We start from the raw sequence: 22,920 nt of genomic DNA, 5'->3' as shown, positions 1-22,920 counted from the left end.
TACTACCAATGGCACTAGGCTTCAGGTTTTATAAATACAGCTTAATCACTTGAATTATTATATAATTCCCTAAGTATATTGTGATTAGAAGAGTGGTGGTCTTTCTTGTTGTGATAGATTATTAGTTTTTTGAAAGCAAAGGAAGCAATTTAAATGTTCATCCATATATGGGTTTTACTATGTGTCAGGAACACTGGCATATTTCCCAAAGTGCTTGATAATATTGAACATATTTAGCATGAATTTATGAAGAACCAGAAAAGACATTCAAATATAATCCTGCACATTATAGCCTGATAAAATACAGGTTTGTTAAATAAAGATATTGCTTAGGAACTGTACTAGGTTGAACAGTGTCCCCCAGAGTTCATGTCCACCAGAACCCTGTGAATGTGACTTTATTTGGAAATAAGAATTTTGCAGAGACAATCAAGATAAGATGAGTGTGTACTGGATTAGGGTAGGCCCTGTATCAAACATGACTGATGTCCTTATAATAAAGGAAAGTTGGACACAAAGACAGATGCACAAGAACACCATGTGATGATGGTGTGGCCTGTAGATTTAGTGATGCATCTACAAGCCAAGGATCACCAAGGACTGTTGGCAACTCCCAGAAACTAGGAAGAGTCAAGGAAACATTCTTCCCCAGAGCTCTGCTGATACTTTGGTTTTGGACTTCTGCCTTCCAGGACTGTGAAAGAATAACTTTGTTGTTTTAAGCCATGTAGTGTGTGGTGCTTTGTTATAGCAGCACTATGAAACTAATACGGGAAACTTCTTGGGCTCTCCATTGCTTCCTGTATTTCCTTTATGAAGCAGCTCTCTTAAGGGACTTCTGTTTAAAGGACTTCACAGATTAATCCCTTTCTCTACTAAACAAATTGCATTCTACTCTCCAGTGTTCCATATAGTCCTGCTCCCACCAAAAGAACCATAGAACTGTTTGCTTACAGCCCAGGACACTTACTATTGTTAATACATAATTTAATGAAATATCACATGAATGGGTAAAATACGAATACAAAAGGAAACACAGCTGCTGTTTCTATGGATACTAAGTTGGAGACTTTGGAAACTTTTCTCTTATAAAGGTAAGTCATGTACAAATGCAATCAAATTAGATGTGGGTGAGGTAATTATTAAGACAAAAATAATGAAAATCAAGAAAATGTGCTCATTCAGATTGCTTTGGTAGTCTCTTTAAATTCTTATTTAATTTTAATAAAAGCAAAATTAGAGCTTATAGAATATATGCCACAGGTGTGGTTATGTAAGGTATGGTTTATGTAACACACACACACACACACACACACACACATATATATGTTCTATAATTCTCCACTTGAATCAACTTTTTCTATGAGCCACACAATCATAACTTAAAATTACAATAAATAAGAGTGTTACAACTATAAGTACAAGTTTCTAATACCATGTTTTTATTCTATCACTTATTAGCCTGTTAGTTTCATGAAATAGAAGCTTTCTGATTTGCTTCTCATTCTACTTTTAGTATTTAGTAAAATGCCTGGAATATAGCAGCCTCTCCCAAAATATTTTTTGAATAAATAAGCACAAAATGGAAAACAATTTTTTCTGTTTTTCCCTTCTCCAAAGAATTATATCATCATCAGTAAAGTTGTATTATATGGGCTGATTTGAGCCATAAAAATGGATTATAAAGCACTCAAGTTTTCAATGGCATTTACCTAACATGGGGATTTACCTACACATACATGAAAATTCTCATGTTTATATCATTTGTCTTGGCCAAAATAAGCTTTTCACAACACGATTTTTCTGAAAACACTTAAATTGTTCCTATTCTACAACTTCATATAATTTCTATTGAATACCATACTGTTATTTTCCCAAATTCATAGATTAGAGTTCTGAGACAGAAAAGCTAGCTTAATTTCTTAAAGGCAGATTCTCAATGATGCCTCAAATACATGACTTTTCAAATTCTAGATCTGATGTTGTCACTGATTAAGTTGTACCACTGAGGATACTGCTCACCATCCCTTGACTTGGTTTCTTCAATTATCAGATAAGGTTCTTTGACTGGATGATCTCTAGGATGCCCTCTAACCCTGAGTCCTCGTTTTTCAGCACCGAAAGTTTTGGATTTTCTTATTAATAAAAAATAATGTGACTTCTCACTGCTCTTCTTTCCAAAATGGAAGACAGAGAACACAGCTAGTCAATGACAGAAAGGATAAGGTGGAGATAGATGTGTTAGTGCGTATGGAGTAGGAAGAAGGGAAGGGACAGAAGACAGGGTGAATTGATGTCAATCTGCTGGTATAAATGCTTTGGGGGAGAAAATCATGGAATATTTTATGCTCACATAACTGTAAGAATTTACCCTTACTTGTTACAGGAATTTCAATAGTAAGAGGAAAGGGCCTTGAGGTATATAGCAAAAAATTAAAGACTTGGTCCACTCTTCATATTTTATGATTAGTAGCTAAGTAGAACATAGTCTTATTAACTTATGTTATAGAGCAATGGCTACAGGATCTCTAAATCTTGATCTTAGTGAATTTATATTGTTTTATTCCTTAAACTATGAATAATATTAAGATAGAGGCAACTAAAACTAGGTTCTTTTTACAAGCTACATAAGTATTCCCTTTTTTCCTTCTTTGGCTACTTAAAGTAACTTACTAAGAACTTTTGAAAAAAATCTTATTACCTTTGGTAAATGAAAATGATGTAGGATTTCAGATGGTCTAACAAGATGAAGAATTTACCACTGGAATTCTGTTAAATAACTGCAGGAGTTGTATTTTTGTCTTAGAAAACTTTCATCATGGAACACAGCTGTGAAACAACTTTGGCTTCAAACAGAAAGGCTATAATAAAGCACCTCCTAGCTAGACTTAAGTTCAAGAGGTTTATAGTGGCGAAGAGCAGAAAAGATGAAATGTTTCAATAAGCCCCTCAGGCTGATTTAGTTAGCATTCACAAAGTAGAATAACCTATACATCACATACTCTTTGTTAGCTGGTTGTTTAGAATAGATGGATGAGTCACTGGATTTTATTTTAGCAGTTGGGCAATGCAATTCTCCTTTTGCCCAAAATATTAAAATGCAGAAATGTGAAACTAAGAGAGGTAATGTCAGATCTTATACAGGATGCTTATCAACTACTGTGATGGATCGAGAAATTCTTCCGCTCCTGTCATTCCACATTTCACCTTGGTAGGCACAAATGATAAATCACCTCATGCAAAAAACAAAAAATTCTATTATTAAACTAATCAGCAAACTACAGTATATTTTAAAAAATTGTTTGTGGGAGAGAGGTGTTGGAGGGGAGAGGCTTGCAAAACCAAAAAAAGCTGGCATAAGAGAAGGATAGGCAAGATTCTACCCTGCATGATATCAAGTACAGATAAATCCCTCTGGGACTTCAGGGGATTTATACATACACACACATATACGCATATATGTATATATATTTTTTCTTCTCTCAGACACTGTTTAGAATTAATGAGGGTACCTGCAACAATGCTGGCAAGCTGCTGGGTTCTGGTGATGGGGTAGAGGCCGCGTGCTTGAATGATTGCTGAAGCGATTTTCTTGGCGTGCTTCTCCTCTCCGTATGCTCTCAGGATGGACGCAAGTGCCTGTTGATCTAACGCGTTCACAACATCCGCTGCAGTGGGCATATCAGGGTACCTAGGCACAAGAAGGGTCAGTTAGTACACTGATGTCAGTTGTCATTGATAAGAGGTAAAACTTCACGGAACTGAGATCAAGTCAGGCATACACACATAGTCTAAGAGGGCTTCTGAAGCGTTTAAAGTCACAGACTGAAATCTTACACAAATGAAACAGATTTTTCATTTAAAATACCCATAATGATGGAAGTGGGACTGTGTGGGACATTCAATAAGGTCCAGGGCAGCAGAAAGTTAAAATACTTTATTAGCCTCTGGTTCAGAAAGAAGTTATTATTTCTTATGGAGATTTCTCCTAAACTAAAATAATGGAAAATATTTTAGATTTAGTTTGTTCAAATTTAAATTACTGCTTGAATTTTTTATTTCAGTACAGAAGCTAAAAGGCTTACTGATATTAAATGAGTCTATATCTCAGGAACTTAACTAAATGTAAGGATGTAAAGTAACCTACTACTTATAAGAGGGTACAAATTAAATTCAGAAAGTCTAAATAAGAAGATGCTGCTGGTCAGTTTCCCTCACAAAAACTAGAATGACCTTAACAGTAATACCATATATTACTTCAAAATGTTAACAATAGTGGCGTACACACTCATGACAAAAGTCACCATGGGGTAAAACCTGATAGTTAAACAACACTAAACAGGCCTATATGGCAATTTCAGGTGGAGGAGATGAAGCAATTTGACCTCTGGTCAAATAGAATAAATTATAGTCACAAGAAATAATATTCACTTTGTCAGGTCATTCCAATATACTTTACTTTAGGGAAATGGGTCAAGGAATGATAAGTGTGAGCTGAGATCTTAATTATTAGAAAGACAGCTTTCTAATTATTAGAAAGAACTGTACTATTACGCAGCTAATAGTACAGTTCTTGCTCCTGTAGTTACTGTGTTAGATTGACTGTTGGTACCATACTGTAATGACTTTAAGTAATGAAGATATGGTAGCTTTAAGACCTGACTGTCAATCAGAATGGGGTTGTCAACAAACACCTGAATCCATAAATATAACACTGCAACAAACCAAAACACCAAAACAACACTAAGCCTTTCTAACACGTCTAGTGCCTCCAGAAAAAAACTTGACTGTTATCCTTGGCTTGTCCCCTACATTGCCATGACCGCCATCTCTTTCCTTCTCTGTGCGTGCATGTGCGTAACCTTATTTTCCAGATCCTATTATTCATTTTTTATGGCTGCCATGGTACCCCCAGATCAATGAACATCCTATAAGGTGGCCTATTTCCATCCAACATGCATTGCTCCTTCAATAATGGCTTTAAGGATACAGGTTTAATCTGTAGAGTCAGATCAACCTTGATTAGAATCACAACTGTGCTACTCATACTATGTATTTGTACCTATTGGAGCCTCAATTCAAACCTGTAAAACGAAAGTAACAATACTTATCCCACAGAATTGTTCAGAGAACTAAGGGTTCATGCACTTATAAAACAGACAGCATAGTGCCTGGCACAGAGAATCTCAATGAATGTCACTGTCCTTTCAGTTCAGTTCAGTCACTCAGTCATGTCCAACTCTTTGCAACCCCATGAATCGCAGCACGCCAGGCCTCCCTGTCCATCACCAACTCCCGGAGATTACTCAAACTCATGTCCATCGAGTCGGTGATGTCATTCAGCCATCTCATCCTGTCGTCCCCTTCTCTTCCTGCCCTCAATCCCTCCCAGCATCAGAGTCTTTTCCAATGAGTCAACTCTTCGCATGAGGTGGCCAAAGTACTGGAGTTTCAGCTTTAGCATCAGTCTTTCCAAAGAACACCTAGGATTGATCTCCTTTAGGATGGACTGGTTGGATCTCCTTGCAGTCCAAGGGACTCTCAAGAGTCTTCTCCAACACCACAGTTCAAAACCATCAATTCTTCAGCTCTCAGCTTTCTTCACAGTCCAACTCTCACATCCATACGTGACCACAGGAAAAACCATAGCCTTGATTAGACAGACTTTGTTGGCCAAGTAATGTCTCTGCTTTTGAATATGCTGGTTGGTCATAACTTTCCTTTCAAGGAGTAAGTGTCTTTTAATTTCATGGCTGCAATCACCATCTGCAGTGATTTTGGATCCCCCCAAAATAAAGTCTGACACTGTTTCCACTGCTTCCCAATCTATTTCCCATGAAATGATGGGACCAGATGTCATGATCTTCGTTTTCTGAATGTTGAGCTTTAAGCCAACTTTTTCACTCTCCACTTTCACTTTCATCAAGAGGCTTTTTAGTTCCTCTTCACTTTCTGCCATAAGGGTGGTATCATCTGCATATCTGAGGTTATTGATATTTCTCCCGGCAATCTTGATGCCAGCTTGTGCTTCTTCCAGCCCAGCATTTCTCATGATGTACTATGCATAGAAGTTAAATAAGCAGGGTGACAATATACAGCTGTGACATACTCCTTTTCCTATTTGGAACCAGTCTGCTGTTCCATGTCCAGTTCTAACATTGTTTCCTGACCTGCATATAGGTTTTTCAAGAGGCAGGTTAGGTAGTCTGGTATTCCCATCTCTTTCAGAATTTTCCACAGTTTATTGTGATCCACACAGTCAAAGGCTTTGGCATAGTCAATAAAGCAGAAATAGATGTTTTTATGGAACTCTTTTGCTTTTTCCATGATCCAGCGGATATTGGCAATTTGATCTCTGGTTCTTCTACCTTTTCTAAAACCAGCTTGAACATCTGGAAGTTCACGGTTCATGTATTGCTGAAGCCTGGCTTGGAGAATTCTGAGCATTACTTTACTAGCGTGTGAGATGAGTGCAATTGTGCGGTAGTTTGAGCATTCTTTGGCATTGCCTTTCTTTGGGATTGGAATGAAAACTGACCTTTTCCAGTCCTGTGGCCACTGCTGACTTTTGCAAATTTGCTGGCATATTGAGTGCAGCACTGTCTTTTAGAGATTTTCTATTGCTAGATTTTCCAAATGTCATTCTTGGCCCAACCAAAAAATTCCTGTTAGATTTTTACCTAGCTGTTAATTCAACGGCCCAAACCACCAAGCATCAGAATGAATCTTCTTAGCGATGATAAATTTAGACTCACAGGGTATATCCAGTTCTACCATAGAATATATGTCCAATTCTACTAGGAGAACCCTACGATTAGTATGGATGTACCTAGCAGTTTTTTTTTTTTTTTCTTTAACCTTCTATTTTTGAATAAGAAAATTAAAAGAGCATTTTACTCAAATGTAGTTCAGTGATTTTATTTTACTGTCATGATAACACTGAATAGTGGTGTAGAAGTTTCCAGAGGGCAAATGCTGCAAAAGGGAGAATATTCTGGAAAACTGACAGGCTGCTAGGAGGTTTCAGATGTTGTTGTTGTGTTGTGTAGTTGCTCTGTCCAACTCTTTTGAAACCCCGTGGACTGTAGCCCCCCAGGCTCCTCTGTCCATGGAATTTCCTAGCAAGAATAGTGGAGTGGGTTGCCATTTCCTCCAGGGGATCTTGCCAACCCAAGGATCAAAGTGAAAGATTGTTGCTATGAGCTGTGAGTGATGCCGGGATTCTTGGCCTCTAGAGGAGAGGAATTCGATCAGGGGCCAGTGAAGAGGCTTGATCGTTCAGAGCTTTTGTGTAATAAAATTTTATTAAAGTATAAAAGACACAGAATAAGCTTCTGACATACACATCAGAAGGGGGCAGAAACAGTGCCCCCTTCACAGTTTATAGCAAGAAGTGATAATACCTATTCAGTTCAGTTCAGTCACTCAGTAGTGTCCAACTCTTTGCAACCCCATGAATCGCAGCACGCCAGGCCTCCCTGTCCATCACCAACTCCTGGAGTTCACTCAAACTCATGTCCATCGAGTCGGTGATGCCAACCAGCCATCTCATCCTCTGGTGTCCTCTTCTCCTCCTGCCCCCAATCCCTCCCAGCATCAGGGTCTTTTCCAATGAGTCAACTCTTCGCATGAGGTGGCCCAAGTATTGGAGTTGAACTTCAGCATCAGTCCTTCCAATGAACAGCCAGGACTGATCTCCTTTAGGATGGACTGGTTGGATCTCCCTGCAGTCTAAGGGACTATCAAGAGTCTTCTCCAACACCACAGATATCAGCAAGCTGCTAACTAGAGAAAGGAAATACCTCAAAACTGAGAGTGGCACCAGGCCCCTCACCCACCACATGCATTTTGAGATCGCACTGGCACAAGGTGAGTCATCCTGGGTCACAAAACAATTGACATGAATCTTGAAAAAAGGCAGATTTCCAAGCAAATACATAGTTCATTACATAGCTTAAGAAAAATATTTCCATAAGAAAAATGCATTGGTTACTTCAAGGTTTGAGAAAAGTTAAGTTCAGGTGGAACCAGGTAATGGCAACACAGAAGTTTAAAAGAAACCTTTTAATTTTGTATAGAGAAGGGGGAAAAATGTCTGACACTTGTAGTTTGTTTCCTCCTGCTGCTTAAGAGAGAAAGAAAGAAAACGTGCAGTCTATGACACTTGCAGTCTATTTCCTCCACTTGGGGACCCCTAGCCATCCTGCCTTTAAGCCTCTCAAAACCTGCGTCTTCTGCATTGCAGGTGGATCCTTTACTGTTGAGAATAGGCATTCAAATAGTAGAGAAGCTAAGATACAAAATCTTTCCCTCCAAATTGAAAGTTATGAGATCTTGTCATTCCTCCAGAGATCACCCACTTACAAATTACTACACTCAGGAGAGAAAAAAAATATTAATGTAAGTAGCAATCTATTCATTACCTTCTAGTGAAGAATGCAACTGACAGCAGAGCTAGACCCACAAGTCCTTGTAGCTCAGAACTTCTTTCTTCTACATAAGAACTTATTATAATCTGAAAGCTATTGCTGAATTTGGGATAGTATAGAATAAACTATGCTATAACATTCCAGTGTTAAATAGCAACAGGTTAGGAAAGCCTCTTGTATCCATCTTTAGCACAGGGAAATATCAGCTTTGCTTTCAGGATTTGTCTGGCCAGATTTATTGGCTTGGACTCCCTCTTCCCATAATACCACTTAGATTAGCATTAAACATATTTTCATCTCTAACTTTCCTTTTTCTATGAAGTCATGTGAACCAATTTCTCCTTTCTGAATGCTATGTAATTCCTTCAGATCTGTTAACATATCTTATTAGTCTATGCTATCTACCTGGAAGCCATCCTGCTTTTCAATATATATTTGCTCAATACTATTCTTATCTATTACATATTGACTTAGAGTTTAATTCTCAAGGGCTTATTTTCATGTTCTTAGGGGAGAACCTCAGAAACTCTCGATTCACAGACTATAGTTGGATGATGATTTTACATTAACAATATGGAGATTTACTACTACTAACTCAAAGCGTTGTTCATTGTATTTTACAAGGCATTCTTAGCAAGACACAAGAACAGCAGAAATTTGCTTGACATTTTATTACCTCTGCCCAACAAACTCAATCTCCAAACATGAGAAGATAGTTGACCTTTACTATTAGTCACCGGCCTTTAAAGGATTTTTATTATTTTCTTTTATGATCACATTCTTCATTCCATGAACGCCAATTTGTGCAAAAGAAGGTATAAGGTGCAGAACAAAAGGGTTCCAACAAGTATGGGTCACACTCTAAGTTAGCAGGTCATAGCAAAACATGGGCAACAGTCTACGTGTGAATAATTTCCAGGAGATGAAGAAGTCTGTGGGGGGAAAAGTCAAGGTCAACTCAATATTACATTGTTGACTTAAATTGGACATTAAACTTCTCATATATAGGTCCTTCTGACAGACTGGAAGAAATGTTGAAAAATCTATGTTTCAGTACGAATGTTTGTGCAGGTCTAGGACTGCAGATTAGTAATTCAATAGTTTACAAATTTAGATATGAGAAAGTCTAATGTTCTTTTTAGAAAGTAAGCTTCCCAAATATATGGACCATGACACATAATTTGGTGGTGGGTTTGCATAAAATGAGAAAAAAAAAAAAAAGTTTAAGCCTTGTTTTGTAGATGCAGGCTATTCAGTTCCTGGGCCAGAGTTGGGCAGAGAGACAAGTGCTAATCTAAGCTTTTATAATTATTTAGATTTAAAAGAAGTTATCCTATACTTTCCTAGAATGTGACCCTCTTTGTGGTTATTTAGTATATATTACCTATTTAAATGACGGAAAACAAATGTAATTCCAAGGTGGTGAGGAATGAAGAAGAAATCAAAAGCTGTCTTACACACAGCACTATGTCTGATTCAGTACCATAAATTTTAGATTCTCTGGAGAAGGTTGAATCTTTGTGACCATACAAGAAACAGGACAAAACACACAATCGCTGACCTCTGGAATCTTGCCTTTATGCAGTATTCAAAAGAATATGGATTAAGTAAAGTCCCTTTTACTTTTCACAAAAGGCATAGTTGGGTCTGCACCAAAATGCAACCATTGTTTCTATACCAGATTTATCAATATTAGAAGCCTAAAAGATCATATTGTATCTGTAAAAAAGAAAATCAATACAAAAGTTATCCTCTTCACTATTTTGTGTAAAGACAGCAATGATTTTTCTTTTAGAATCCCAAATCTAGTGAAAGACTAAAGTCTATAATGAGTAGCAAACAAAACTGATTTATTATGTATGGATGGTGTTAGGTGTGGGCGTGTAATGGGAATTCTACAGTCTTAAAAGGAAATTAAATTCAGAATGTTTTTTGAGAAATTGATTTTTTGCCGTGAGGAGAAAAATGCTTTATCAATACTCACCTGTCACCATCCATTCTCATGTCCAAGGGGCCATCCTTCCGAAGGGAAAAACCTCTTTCAGGGGTATCAAGTTGCATGGAGGAACACCCAAGATCCAAAAGAACTCCATCCAAAGTCCCTGGCTGTACTCCAGCTTTCATTAGTAAGGCTTCTGCCTGGCTGAACTGGCCTAGGATAGCTCGGATCTGTTTACTGGGAATAAGACCAGGAGATGGAAAAAAACACTTCTGTTATATTAAAGTCTTTCTTAAGGCCCAGGGTCAATGAAAGGGTGCACACTCTATAATTAGCTTATTAAACCAATATATATTTACTAACTGCCAGTCACATGCTTTGCACTATATAAAGACTTTTGGATAAGGAAAGTGTATCTTTGGTTTCAACATCAGAGGTGGGTTAACATAATTTTATTCCTGCTAATGAACACAATTTATTTATACCTGTGTGAAGGTATAGAAGTTCATGAATTAGAAAAATTCCCTTGTCAGACCAGTCCTTTTATTTTTTTCTTAAAAAAAAAAAGGTTCTTAAATCTATGGGCTGGGAAACATATGCCATTCCATCAAAGGAACAAACCCTTGTGCAGTGTTTGTGGGAGTGGAAACTGGTCCAGGGACTATGGAAAGCAGTATGGAAGTTCCTCAAAAGATTAGAAATAGAACTACCATATTATCTAGCAATTCCATTTCTGGGAATATATCCAAAAGAAATAAAAACACTATGTTGGACTGATATCAGCACACCCTCATATTCATCACAGTATTATTTACAATAGTCAAGACATTAAAACAACCTAAGTGTCCATCAAAGGGAGAATGGATAGAAAACTTGAGATGCATATGTATTTATATATCTACATATATATATGTATACATATATTATTATTCAGTCATAAAAAAGAAAATCTTGCCATTTGTGACATGATGGATTGCAGCATTATGCAAAGTCAGAGAAAGACAAACACTCTATGATCTCATTTATATGTGAAATCTTGAGAGAGAGAGGGAGGGAGGGAGTGAAGGGGAACTACGCTCATAAAAAACAAAGAGAGCAGACTTGTGGTTTCCAGAGATGGTGGGTGAGGAAACGGGAACTGAATGAAGGTGGTCAAAAGGTACAAACTTATGGATAAATCAGTACTAGGGATGTAATGGACAACATGATGATGACAGTTAATACTTATTTATGTGTAGTATTTATGAAAGTTGTGTTTATGTGTATTTCTCTTGTATTTATATGAGATGATGGGTGTTAACAATGTGGAAATCATTTCATAATATATGGAAATCAAATCATTGTGCTGGACACTCTAAACTTGTAAAGTGTTAAATGTCACTATATATGGTGTTATGTATCACTGTATAATTACTATCTCAATAAAGCTGGAAAAAATAAATTTATCCTAGTAAATAAATTTAAATATAGTATGTAATAAAACAGAAAAAGACAGGTCAAACATCTTCAAGACAACCATTTTAACTTTCTCCATATTCTTCACATAATTCAGGATAGAGGAGCTATGCAGCTGCACACTTGAATGAAACTATGGCTAAAATAAAATGCCTTCTTGAAGAAATAATGTTTTAGCTCTCAGCAGGGATTCTGAAGTGAGTGAAACATTCAGAATCAACAGACAGGCAAGGAGCTGGGATCACCTTACAACTATGTTGATTCTCCTTCCTACACAAAGTGAGATGCTGCCTTCAGGGTTCTTTAGAAACCCAAGGGCAACTGGCACACATTTTGGAAGGGGAAAGAGAAGGGGAAAAAAACGGTCAACACTGCCAAGACCTCATTCTTCCATCTACAGGTGTGTGGAGTAAGTGTGGAGTTCAACAGTGTTGGGAATTCATATTTATTAGATTTACTTATATGTGATGTTGTTTAAGGAGAATTTCACAGCTCATTGGCAATTTTTTTCTCAAATTTCAATGGAGAAAATGATTTTCAGATTCACTCACCAAATATTCATTGAGTATCTGCTATGTGTCAGGCATTATGCTATTCTGAGGTAAACAAAGATTAATAAAGCATGGCTTTCTGAGCTTTGAGTTGACAGGAAGAGATGTATAAATAATTTGCAAAACAACCCAATGGGTACTAGAGAAGAGAGACAAACAGACTGCTAGGTCTGTATTTGGAAAATATAAAAGCAATGCTAATGCTAGCATCGAAAACAGAACTAGTAGAATCTTGGGATTGGATGCCAACTCACAAATCACTTATTCCAATTATTTAACTGATGTTTCAATCTTTTCCCTTTCCACCATCACTGCTGGGGGGCAGAGGAGGGAGGAGACTCTTTTAATCATTTTTCATTCATCCCATTGGTGAGGAAGGGATTTCCATTCTAAGATTATGAAAATGGTCAAGCGAACACTCGGCACTCAACAGTGGACAGATGAGATTGACAGCTTATTAATCACATCCATTCACAGCTCAGGGGAGGACACCAAATGCCATGCAAGGCTACACAGGTGCTGCATTCTGGAACAGAGTGGACTGACAGAGGCTTTGGGAGGCAGATTTTATAGTATCAAGAGAGTGGGGTGGCACATGCCCACAGATGAATGTGTTGGCTTGTGTGAATAATCCCATGTGCTGGAAGGGAACTGAAACCTGCTAATCAGGGATAAGCAGGTATTATGCCTGATCCCTTTGATAAGGAGTGTTGTTTGGTTAGGAGCCTTCTTAGTGGAAGCACAGTGTGGTAGAGAACTTGCGGTTAGGCTATTCAGAGTTCTTCCAGTTTGCCCCAGATGTCAAGAATACATCTGGGTGTATTCTTGGCTTAAACTTGATGGCTTACATCACGGTCACTTAGCCTGTGTTGGAACATTCCCAGTAATAAAAAGTCACTACTGTTTTTTGTTTTGTTTTGGTCAGTTGTTTTTTAGTTAAGTTGATGGCTCCTGCCTCACTATAACTTTTGTCCCAGGTAGCATCCCATGGAAAACAATTAAAAACCATGGCAGCCTCTTACACATCTATTGTTAGCTACTGTAGTGATATTTGTTGGCTACCTCTTAGTTGCCAGTCTCTCTGTTACAGAAAATGAAAGTGTGAGCCTCTCAATCATGTTCAACTCTTTGCAACCACATGGACTGTAGCCCTCCAGATTCCTGTCCATGGAATTCTCCAGACAAGAATCCCGGAGTGGTTTGCCATTCTCTTCTTCAAGGAATCTTCCCAACCCAGGGATCGAACCTGGGTCTCCTGCACTGCAGGCAGATAGATGCTTACCATCTGAGCCACTAGGGAAGACTCTCTGTTCCAACAGGAACTCAAAATTTTTTTTGAGGTCCCGTGTATTTTGGGAGAGACTGATCATATTGATGCTGGTTTACATGTCAACTTATCTTGGCAAAAGTACCTGATTATTTAATAAAATACTGATTGATGTATCGCTGTGAAGGTTTCTTTAGATATGGCTACCATTAAAATCAGTTCTATCTAAGTAAAGAATGGGCTTCCTTGGTGGCTCAGTGGTAAAGAATATGCCTGCAATGCAGGAGAAGCAGATGTGGGTTCAATCCCTGGGTCTGAAAGATCCCCTGGAGGAGGACATGGCAACCCACTCCAATATTCTTACCTGGGAAATCCCATGGACAGAATAAAGGATATTACTTTCTGTAATGTAAGTACGCATCATCCAATCAGATGAAAATCCTTGAGAGCAAAATATGAGGTTTCCAGAGGAAAAAGAAATTTAGTCGCAAGACTATAGTATTATCTCCCATCAGAGTTTCTAGTCTGTTGGCCTACCCTACCATTTCCCCATAATGCCAGTCAATTCCTTGAGACATTTGTGTGTGTGTGTGTGTGTGTGTGTGTGTGTATCTCCAACTGGTTTCTTTCTCCTAATAAGCTACTTGGCACACGTGACTGTATGGCCCCTATAATTTGTTCTAAGATTGGCATGTGTCACAGCTCTGGCCAGTAAGGTACAAGAGATATTTCCCAGGGATTTGAGGGAAGAAAATTCTTTTCTTCCAATGAGCTATGGGAAGAAAAATGTTTTTTTTCAGACTCTCACTTGATATGAAAAAGCACATAGCCCTGATCACTGACAGCAGATATCTTGACTCAAGATATAGCAAGGGTGGAAGCCAATTTGGCCAAAACTCTACAAAGCAGAGAGAAAGATTAAACAGGCCGTTAGACTGACCTCACCTAAAATCCAACTTGTCTCTGAACTTTCAAGTTAGCCCATAAATTACTTTTGTTATTTAAAACCAGTTTGATTTTTCTTTTACTTGCAATGGAAAACATCATAACCATCACAGCTATCACGCTCCTCTGGTGTTCATTTCTCCACATCACACACCTCGTGTCTTCTGCTATTTTCCATACAAAAAGTCTTTTACCATATAGCTACTCTTTTCTAAATGTGTCCCAGTTGACCATGTGCCTCAATCTGAACTCCATAATGATCAGCACGAAATAAATTCTTGCCTCTTTGTTCTAGTTATGATATTAACACAGCTCAAAATCAAAATGATTTTAGAATTTGTTTCACACTGTTGACTTATACTATCTAAAACTGTTGTACGTGACTACTAAGTCCGTTTCCTCCATATTGTACTGTGTGGTTTTGTTTTGTTAATTATTGTAGATCCAGTACAATTTCTAACCTACATATTTTCTACAACCTTTAGGATCAAGTTATTATCCTGAACTACAGGCATCTTCTTTACACTGCAGCAAAAGCCTCAAACAAATCACTACTGCAAGTCTTAATTCCTTAGGCATTAGAGCCCTGCTGTTTGGTCACTCAGTCGTGTCTGACTCTGCAACCCCATGGACTGCAGCACATCAGGCTCCCCTGTCCTTCACCATGTCCCAGAGCTTGCTCAAACTCATGTCCATTGAGTCAGTGATGCCATCCAACTATCTTATCCTCTGTCCTCTTCTTTTCCTCCTGCCTTCAAACTTTCCCAGCATCGGGGTCTTTTCAAATGAGTCAGTTCTTTGCATCAGGTGGCCAAACTATTGGAGCTTCAGCTTCAGGATCAGTTCTTCCAATGAATATTCAGGATTGATTTCCTTTAGGATTGACTGGTTTGATCTCCTTGCAGTCCAAGGGACTCAAGAGTTCTCCAACACCACAGTTCAAAAGCATCAATTTTTCAGTGCTCAGCCTTCTTTATGGTCCAACTCTCACATCTAAACACGACTATTGGAAAAACCATAGCTTTGACTATACGGACTTTTGTTGGCAAAGTAGACTAAAGTATAGCCCTAGCCTACTTAAAGCTAATATATATATATATATATTTTTTTTAATAACATCTTATAGGAGATGTTTGCGTTCTTGGATGCCCTTAAACATAAGTGTTCAGCACTAACATTCTGATAATTTTAGGCTTGACAAAGAGTAAGTAAGAAAAATGTAATTCTCACCATAATCATATACAAGTATAAAAATATCATGTGGGGAGATAATATACCATGAGGCAACACCACAAAGGAAATCATGTGTTTAAGACAGAGTTTTCTGATGCTCAATCAATTATGTTTCTAGAATTGGATTATTCTGAGTGAAGAAATCATCTATAAGTTTACCAACCAACTGTTGAAAACTTAATCTTAACTGCAGACCCTGGGGCATTATTTCACATACGCAACAATATTGAGGTTAATTTTCCTGGATAAACAATTCCATGCTCACTTTTTTCTTTCCTTTCTCCCTCCACTGCCTCCCACCCCTGCCCCCCGGCCCCTGCCCAGGTCCTCGCTCTTCCTTCCCTTCCTCCTTCTTCTTCTATTCAAATTTTGGGGTTTTAGTATTTCTGCATATGTATTTTACAAGTGTTATATTACAAGTAACAAAAATATGTGAACTGGCCAGAAAGGATCACAATATTCACAAAAGCAGAGCGAAACCAGTATATTTAGCCATAACTACAAACACAGAATTTGTTTAAATCATTGTCATCATTTGTCATTACCTTAGGATCCCTAGGATGTAAATTCAGTGTTAACTATAACTCAAAGCACATGTTACATGAGAATGATTCTACAATCCAACCCCAAGAAAATAAAGGCACTAATAGTGTGTCAATAATACCCTGGTTGCTGGAAGCCATTTTTGAGGCTTTGACTATGATAAATATTGGCAATCTTGACTCTGGCAAGTCATCTGTACTTAGATTACAACTCTGGTCTGTCTGATTATAAAGGACTCTAGTACACACTGAGGCTGGTGATTTAAGAGTAGCTACTACACATTCTGTATTTGATTTAGAACTGAACATGGAACTTCATCATTCCTCTAATTGCATAGTCTAATGATAGGAGTTAAGGATAGATCTGTTGTGTTGTTGCTTAGTAGCTAAGTTGTGCCCAACTCTTTTGTGACCCCACAGACTACAGTCTGCCAGGCTTCTCTGTCCACGGGATTTCCCAGGCAAGAATAATGGAGTGGGTTGTCATTTCCATCTCCAGGGGATCTTCCCGACAACTTGCATCTCCTGTTATCAGGCAGATTCTTTACCACTGAGCTATCTGGGAAGCCAAGGATAGATTACCCCACACATTATAAAAGTGGATCTAGATTTTTCCTAAAAGAACAAATCATTTACCAGTGAAGGGACTGAGATCTTAGACATGGATATGGAAAGAGATTCAGGCTTGAAAGAATAGTTAGCAATATAACTTATTAGAACTGGCTCAGTCACTAAAACTGAGGCATCAAGTCGGGATCAGCAACAAAGGCAACTTAATGTTAAGTCACCTATGCTGCATACTTAGGACATCATCAGTCCATTATCAGAAGCCCTGTGGTGAAATCTGAGAGTACAGTGAGCTAGCAGAGGAATACGCAGAGAACTCTGTTCATATGGAGCAGACTCACAAGCAGAACAATGCAAAGAAGGGAAGAAAACAAACATTTCTTAAGAAGATGTCAAGAATAGCACACATATACTTAAAGTTCATTTCAGGGTTCACTTCATCATATACTTTAATCATTCATTTTGTGTGTGCATTTGGGGGGCATACCCAGGTGATAACTTCCATAATAAGATAAGAAGAGTAAAATACAACTTGTTTTTTTTGGGGGGGGGGGGTGGTGGTGGTGGTGGTGATGGTTTGATTACAGTAGATCCAAGCCCTTCTAACATTAGTATCAGTATTAACCCATGAAATCCCAGTGTGCTACTTGTTTTCCAGTCATTAAATGTTATTGGTCTGTACGCAAAGAGCAGGGCCCTTGGCTGCTTTAATCACTTCATTAGGCAACCCTCGAGCAAGGAATTTGGAGGGAGCTAAACCAGTGGATAAAAGTATAGTTCCTATTTGGGCAATGGTAAGAGCAAACATTTGTGGAATGCTTTCCATGTACTAGACCCTGGGCTAACTGCTTTATACTTATTAAATCATTTCATCCTTGTGATAACCCTATGAGCTAGGCGCATTATAACACACTTTACAGATGAAGAAACAGGGCAGAGAATGAAGCCAGTGACCCAAGGCATACAGCTTGTAAATGTTGGAATTAGAGTGTAAACAGTCCAGTCTGGCTCAAGAGTCATGTTCTTCACCCCACACTGTAACCTCTCAAGTTTCTATTTAGTGCCATTTCAGATCTCAAATTCACCAATTTAACCTTGTCATGGCCCAGACATGGCATGACATGGCCCCTAGACAAATCTGCCTAGTTTGTCTGATTTTTTTTTTTAATTAAAATGCTTTAGTTATTTTTAATGTTTGCCATCTCTTCATAGCTATAGGACAGCAGATTCAGTACTCAACAAATACTTGCTGAATAAGGATTATGATGCTGGGAGGGATCGGGGGCAGGAGGAAAAGGGGATGACAGAGGATGAGATGGCTGGATGGCATCACTGACTCGATGGACGTGAGTTTGAGTGACCTCGGGGAGTTGGTGATGGACAGGGAGGCCTGGCGTGCTGCAATTCATGGGGTCGCAAAGAGTCGGACATGACTGAGTGACTGAACTAAATTGAATTGAACCAGGTACTGGATATAGGAACATACAAATGAACAAGAGCACACAATATAGAAAGGCATATATACAAGTGTATATAAATCATTGTGGAGATGGTTTATTTCTTCTTAAAACAACAGTGAGAGAGTAGAGAGGAGAAACTGCATCATAAAACTTAACATTTAACTCTTAGTTCTGATACTTATTGTGTAATGGGCTTATGAAACTTATTAACCCTGTGGTATTGGACAAGTTATTAATATCCCTCAGTTTTAGTTCCATGCATCTCCTGGTGTTTTAAGGTTCTCCCTGTTGAAGCAGCCTGGTATGGTAGAAGTATCTCAGTAAGTTCTGGAGTCAGACTGAATCAGATCATTAACTTTTTAATCATTTATTGCTATACAACTCAGATTCTTCATTTATCCCATTTAGACAACAGAGCAATTCCAAACTCACAAAGCTTTTGTGAATTGCATGTTAATCAGTGTATATGAGAACACCCACTATGGGGCCTATGCAAAGGGAGGCCCTCAAGAAATGTTACCTCTCCTTCTGCTCCAGGTTGCTTTTCTTCCCTTAGAGATTCTTTTCATGATTTGGTCACTGGGCTGCCAATTGAAAGCTGGCAGCAATGGTAGGGATTTGCTCCAAACACACCAAATCCAGGGCCATACTGACTATGAAGAATTCTTCTCCAGTCTCTTTTATGTGCTGCTACTGGGCTGTATTTCTTCTTCCATGTCACCATGCTCCTGTTATAATTTGAGAACCATTCACTTTCTGATATGTTAATGCTTGCCATACCACATAAGAGTCCAAGATATTTTGATTTTGATATTAATTGCAATCATTTTTTAAGTACTATTAAAAGATACTCTTGCTCAAAGAATATTTCTATACACTATAGAGATGGAATGAAAAGACATTATTTTTGTTTCATGTAATCTGCTCAAAATTTTTGACAGAATTATCTTTACTGACTATTGTCTTTCCCTTCAGGAAATACTTGCTAAAAATTGATTTGGTCATTCACAACTCATATATTGACTTAAAGAAAGCACATTTTAGAAGGGATGAAATACAATTATATCTCTATCTTTATGTAACCCTTTCAAAATGTATTCAGTAAATAATATTCATCTGTTTTGGAATAACAGTATAGGAGGCTGGGTTACTTTTCTGCTTGCTAACATATAACAGATAGTTGGAAGGCTACTGTGAATTGCAGACACAGTTCAGTTCAGTTCAGTTCAGTCACTCAGTTGTGTCTGACTCTTTGCGACCCCATGAATCGCAGCACGCCAGGCCTCCCTGTCCATCACCAACTCCCGGAGTTCACTCAAACTCACGTCCATCGAGTCGGTGATGCCATCCAGCCATCTCATCTTCTGTCATCCCCTTTTCCTCCTGCCCCGAATCCCTCCCAGCATCAGTCTTTTCCAATGAGCCAAGTCTCCGCATGAGGTGGCCAAAGAACTGGAGTTTCAGCTTTAGCATCAGTCCTTCCAATGAACACCAGGGACTGATCTTCTTTAGAATGGACTGGTTGGATCTCCTTGCAGTCCAAGGGACTCTCAAGAGTCTTCTCCAACACCACATTTCAAAAGCATCACTTCTTTGGCGCTCAGCTTTCTTCACAGTCCAACTCTCACATCCATACATGACCACTGGAAAGAAATTAGACTATCCAATACTCAGCTTCAAGAACAAATAATAAATGAATACTTACTGGGAAGCTAATAAAGGTCAGGCACTGATTTAGATACTTGTGATACAAATAAAATATAACATTCCAATGACTACAGAGCATATGTTCCAGGGGATAATCAAAATCAATATATTCAATGACTTATATTTCTGTCTACAGCAGTTCAGCTTGATCAGACCAATCACCCCAATGAAAAAACCCTAGAAAAGCTGAATAAGCCAATTAAAAGTAGTTGTTTGAAGGGATCAGAGAACTATGAACATAGCTGAGATTGAGGAGAGAAAAGGAAAGTGTAAACAAGTGAACCCAACACTGGACTGGTTTCCCCATCAAAGCCTTTGTTTGCAAGTGGAACATGAGAGACTAAGAAACTGAGAACTCTGAGCATCCTCATAGGATGAGGGACAAAGACTGAATTTAGAACCCATTTAATGGATGTGACCAGATCATAGTCCCAGAATTTCAGTTGGGACACAAAAGGGCTATAAAACTAGTGGAAGAGTAGACCAAAAATATATCACACAAAGACAGAAATCCAATTTCCAATCAGTTCAATTCATGTTGCTCTAGGGTGTTATGTTCTTAGATGAAATGCCTGATAGAAGCAATAGTAGGTATCTGGAGAAAACTATCTTTCAGGCTTTCAAAATAACTCCAAGACTTCTTAAAAGCAACCTGGAGTGCATTGCCATTTCCTCCTCCAGGGGATCTTCTGGACCCAGGGATCAAACCTGCATTTCTTGCATCTCCTGCATTCGCAGGCTTTGTTTTTTTTTTTAACCACTAGTGCCACCCAGGAAGCCCTCTTAAAAACAACATATGGAATCGAATAATTAATAACTAGATAAACCTACCCTAAGCAATAGATACCAGAAATAGATAAACAGGATACAGAATAGAATTACTGGAATAGGCTTTAAAATATTGACTAACATGTTCATGAGACACAGAGGACAAATTAGGTAATATTAGCCTGAAAATGACTCTATAGAAAATAGCAAGATGAAAATTATATCAAAATGGAAAACAGAAAAATACAATAATTGAAATTAAAAATTCAATAGATAAGTTTAAGAGCAGCTTAGAAATAGCTCAAGAAAGGATTAGTGACATGGAGGATAGTTTAGTAGAAACTATTAAGACTTCAAGCACAGTAAATAATTTGAAAATACAGAACAAAGCATAAGAGACATGTAACATGGTAAGGAGATCTAACATATGTTTAACTGGAATTTCAAAGGAGAGGAAACAGAAAATCAAGTAAAAGCAATATTTAAATATATAGTAGCCAAGAGCTTTAAAAAATGATTCAACATTTGAAGACTATATATTCAAAAATAACAATAAACTTCAAAGAGGATACAAACATAAAACACCCTGGGATTGTAATAGTAAAATTTGTGAAGACAAAAGGAAAGTAAATATTAAGAGCAGCCAGAAGGGGAAAAAAAAAACACATTAGATTCACAGGAGCAACAGTCAGAACCAAAATAAACCCAGAAGGCAAAAATAACTGACAAATTGCCTGCAAAATTGAAAATACAAAGATATTTTGAGATATTCACCAGTAGGAAGTGAAGTGAAGTTGCTCAGTCGTATCCGACTCTTTGCGACCCCATGGACTATAGCCTACCAGGCTCCTCCGTCCATGGGATTCTCCAGGCAAGAATACTGGAGTGGGTTGCCATTTCCTCCTCCAGGGGATATTCCCAACCCAGGGATCATACCCAGGTCTCCCACATTGCAGGCAGACACTTTAACCTCTGAGTCACCAGGGAAGCCTCACCAATAGGAGACCCATACAAAATGGCTTTCTTCAAGTAGGAGGAATATGTTCTCAAAGAAGGCAAATCATGATGGAAGAAAGAGCAGTAAAATGTGTAAATATATGGGTAAATCCAGATGAATAATGATTACTTATATTTTTATTATATTTTATGATCTGATCTGATCTGATTATATTACTTATATATTACTTATTATAAAAATAATTTCCTATAGGCTCAAAATATATTATGTAAAGTTAAAATATACAATAGTGGCACAAAAGACACTATGTAGTTATATGTTATAAATTCTTGAAATTCCAATGTCCAGAAAGAGGCTAAAGTACTAATTTATATTAGACGTTCATAAAGCAATTATGTATGTTGTGGTCTCTAGGGTAATCTTAAAAAGTATTGTAAAATAATGTATAACAAATGAGCAGATAGAGAGACCAGATAGATAACAAGATAACAAAATAAATAACAAAAATGGTGGCAATAAAGAAGAGAAAAAGGAAAAAAGATCAAGTTGACACATTAAAAAGCTAGCAGGAAGATGGTAGACAGATCCAAACCCCAATACACCAGTAATTATAATAAATACTCCTGGACTAAATACTCTGATTATAAAAAGATTTTCAAAATCAAATGATAGGCTGCTTGTAAAAGACAACTGTTAGGACACAGAGAAGTCAAAAATAAGAAGATGGAAAAAGTGCTGTGCAAACATTACACAAAGGAAAGATAATACAGTATCAGATACAGTAGACAGAAATATTACTAGAAGTAAAAAGAGATAATCTTATCATGATATAATGGTCAAATCTGCCAACTGGCATGTGAATGACCAATCTTTATATCTCTAATAAATTTTAAAATATAAAGCAAAATTGATAGAACTAAAAGCAGATGGATAAATATATAACCATAATAGTGGATTTAAAAAATCACTCTTCGTAAACATTGACTAAGCAGAAGAACATATAAAAAATGTGAAATATTCAATCATCAAGTTTGATGTAATTGACACAAAAACTCCACACTTCACACAATGTATATATTTTAAAAGACATTTAATATGC

At 37.7% G+C, this 22,920-nt stretch overlaps 1 protein-coding gene across 8 annotated transcripts in view; it reads right to left on the bottom strand.

The window, feature by feature from the left end:
- METTL15 (methyltransferase 15, mitochondrial 12S rRNA N4-cytidine) overlaps positions 1–22,920 on the bottom strand; it is a 217,316-nt gene that overhangs the window by 34,822 nt on the left and 159,574 nt on the right. For 7 of the 8 annotated variants that reach the window (XM_019975441.2, XM_019975445.2, XM_070803979.1 and 4 more), the window contains 2 exons: positions 10,414–10,605; positions 3,513–3,691 (listed from right to left, as the gene is read on the bottom strand). In XM_019975441.2, coding sequence (XP_019831000.1) covers positions 3,513–3,691; positions 10,414–10,605 — 371 coding nt within the window. The remainder of the gene's footprint in view (positions 1–3,512; positions 3,692–10,413; positions 10,606–22,920) is intronic. The other variant, XM_070803980.1, reaches the window with a different exon arrangement.

The sequence above is a fragment of the Bos indicus genome, chromosome 15, assembly GCF_029378745.1.
Source record: "Bos indicus isolate NIAB-ARS_2022 breed Sahiwal x Tharparkar chromosome 15, NIAB-ARS_B.indTharparkar_mat_pri_1.0, whole genome shotgun sequence".
Lineage (NCBI taxonomy): Eukaryota > Metazoa > Chordata > Mammalia > Artiodactyla > Bovidae > Bos > Bos indicus.
The sequence above is the reverse complement of the archived record's forward strand: the minus strand, read 5'-3'. Positions and strand labels throughout refer to the sequence as shown.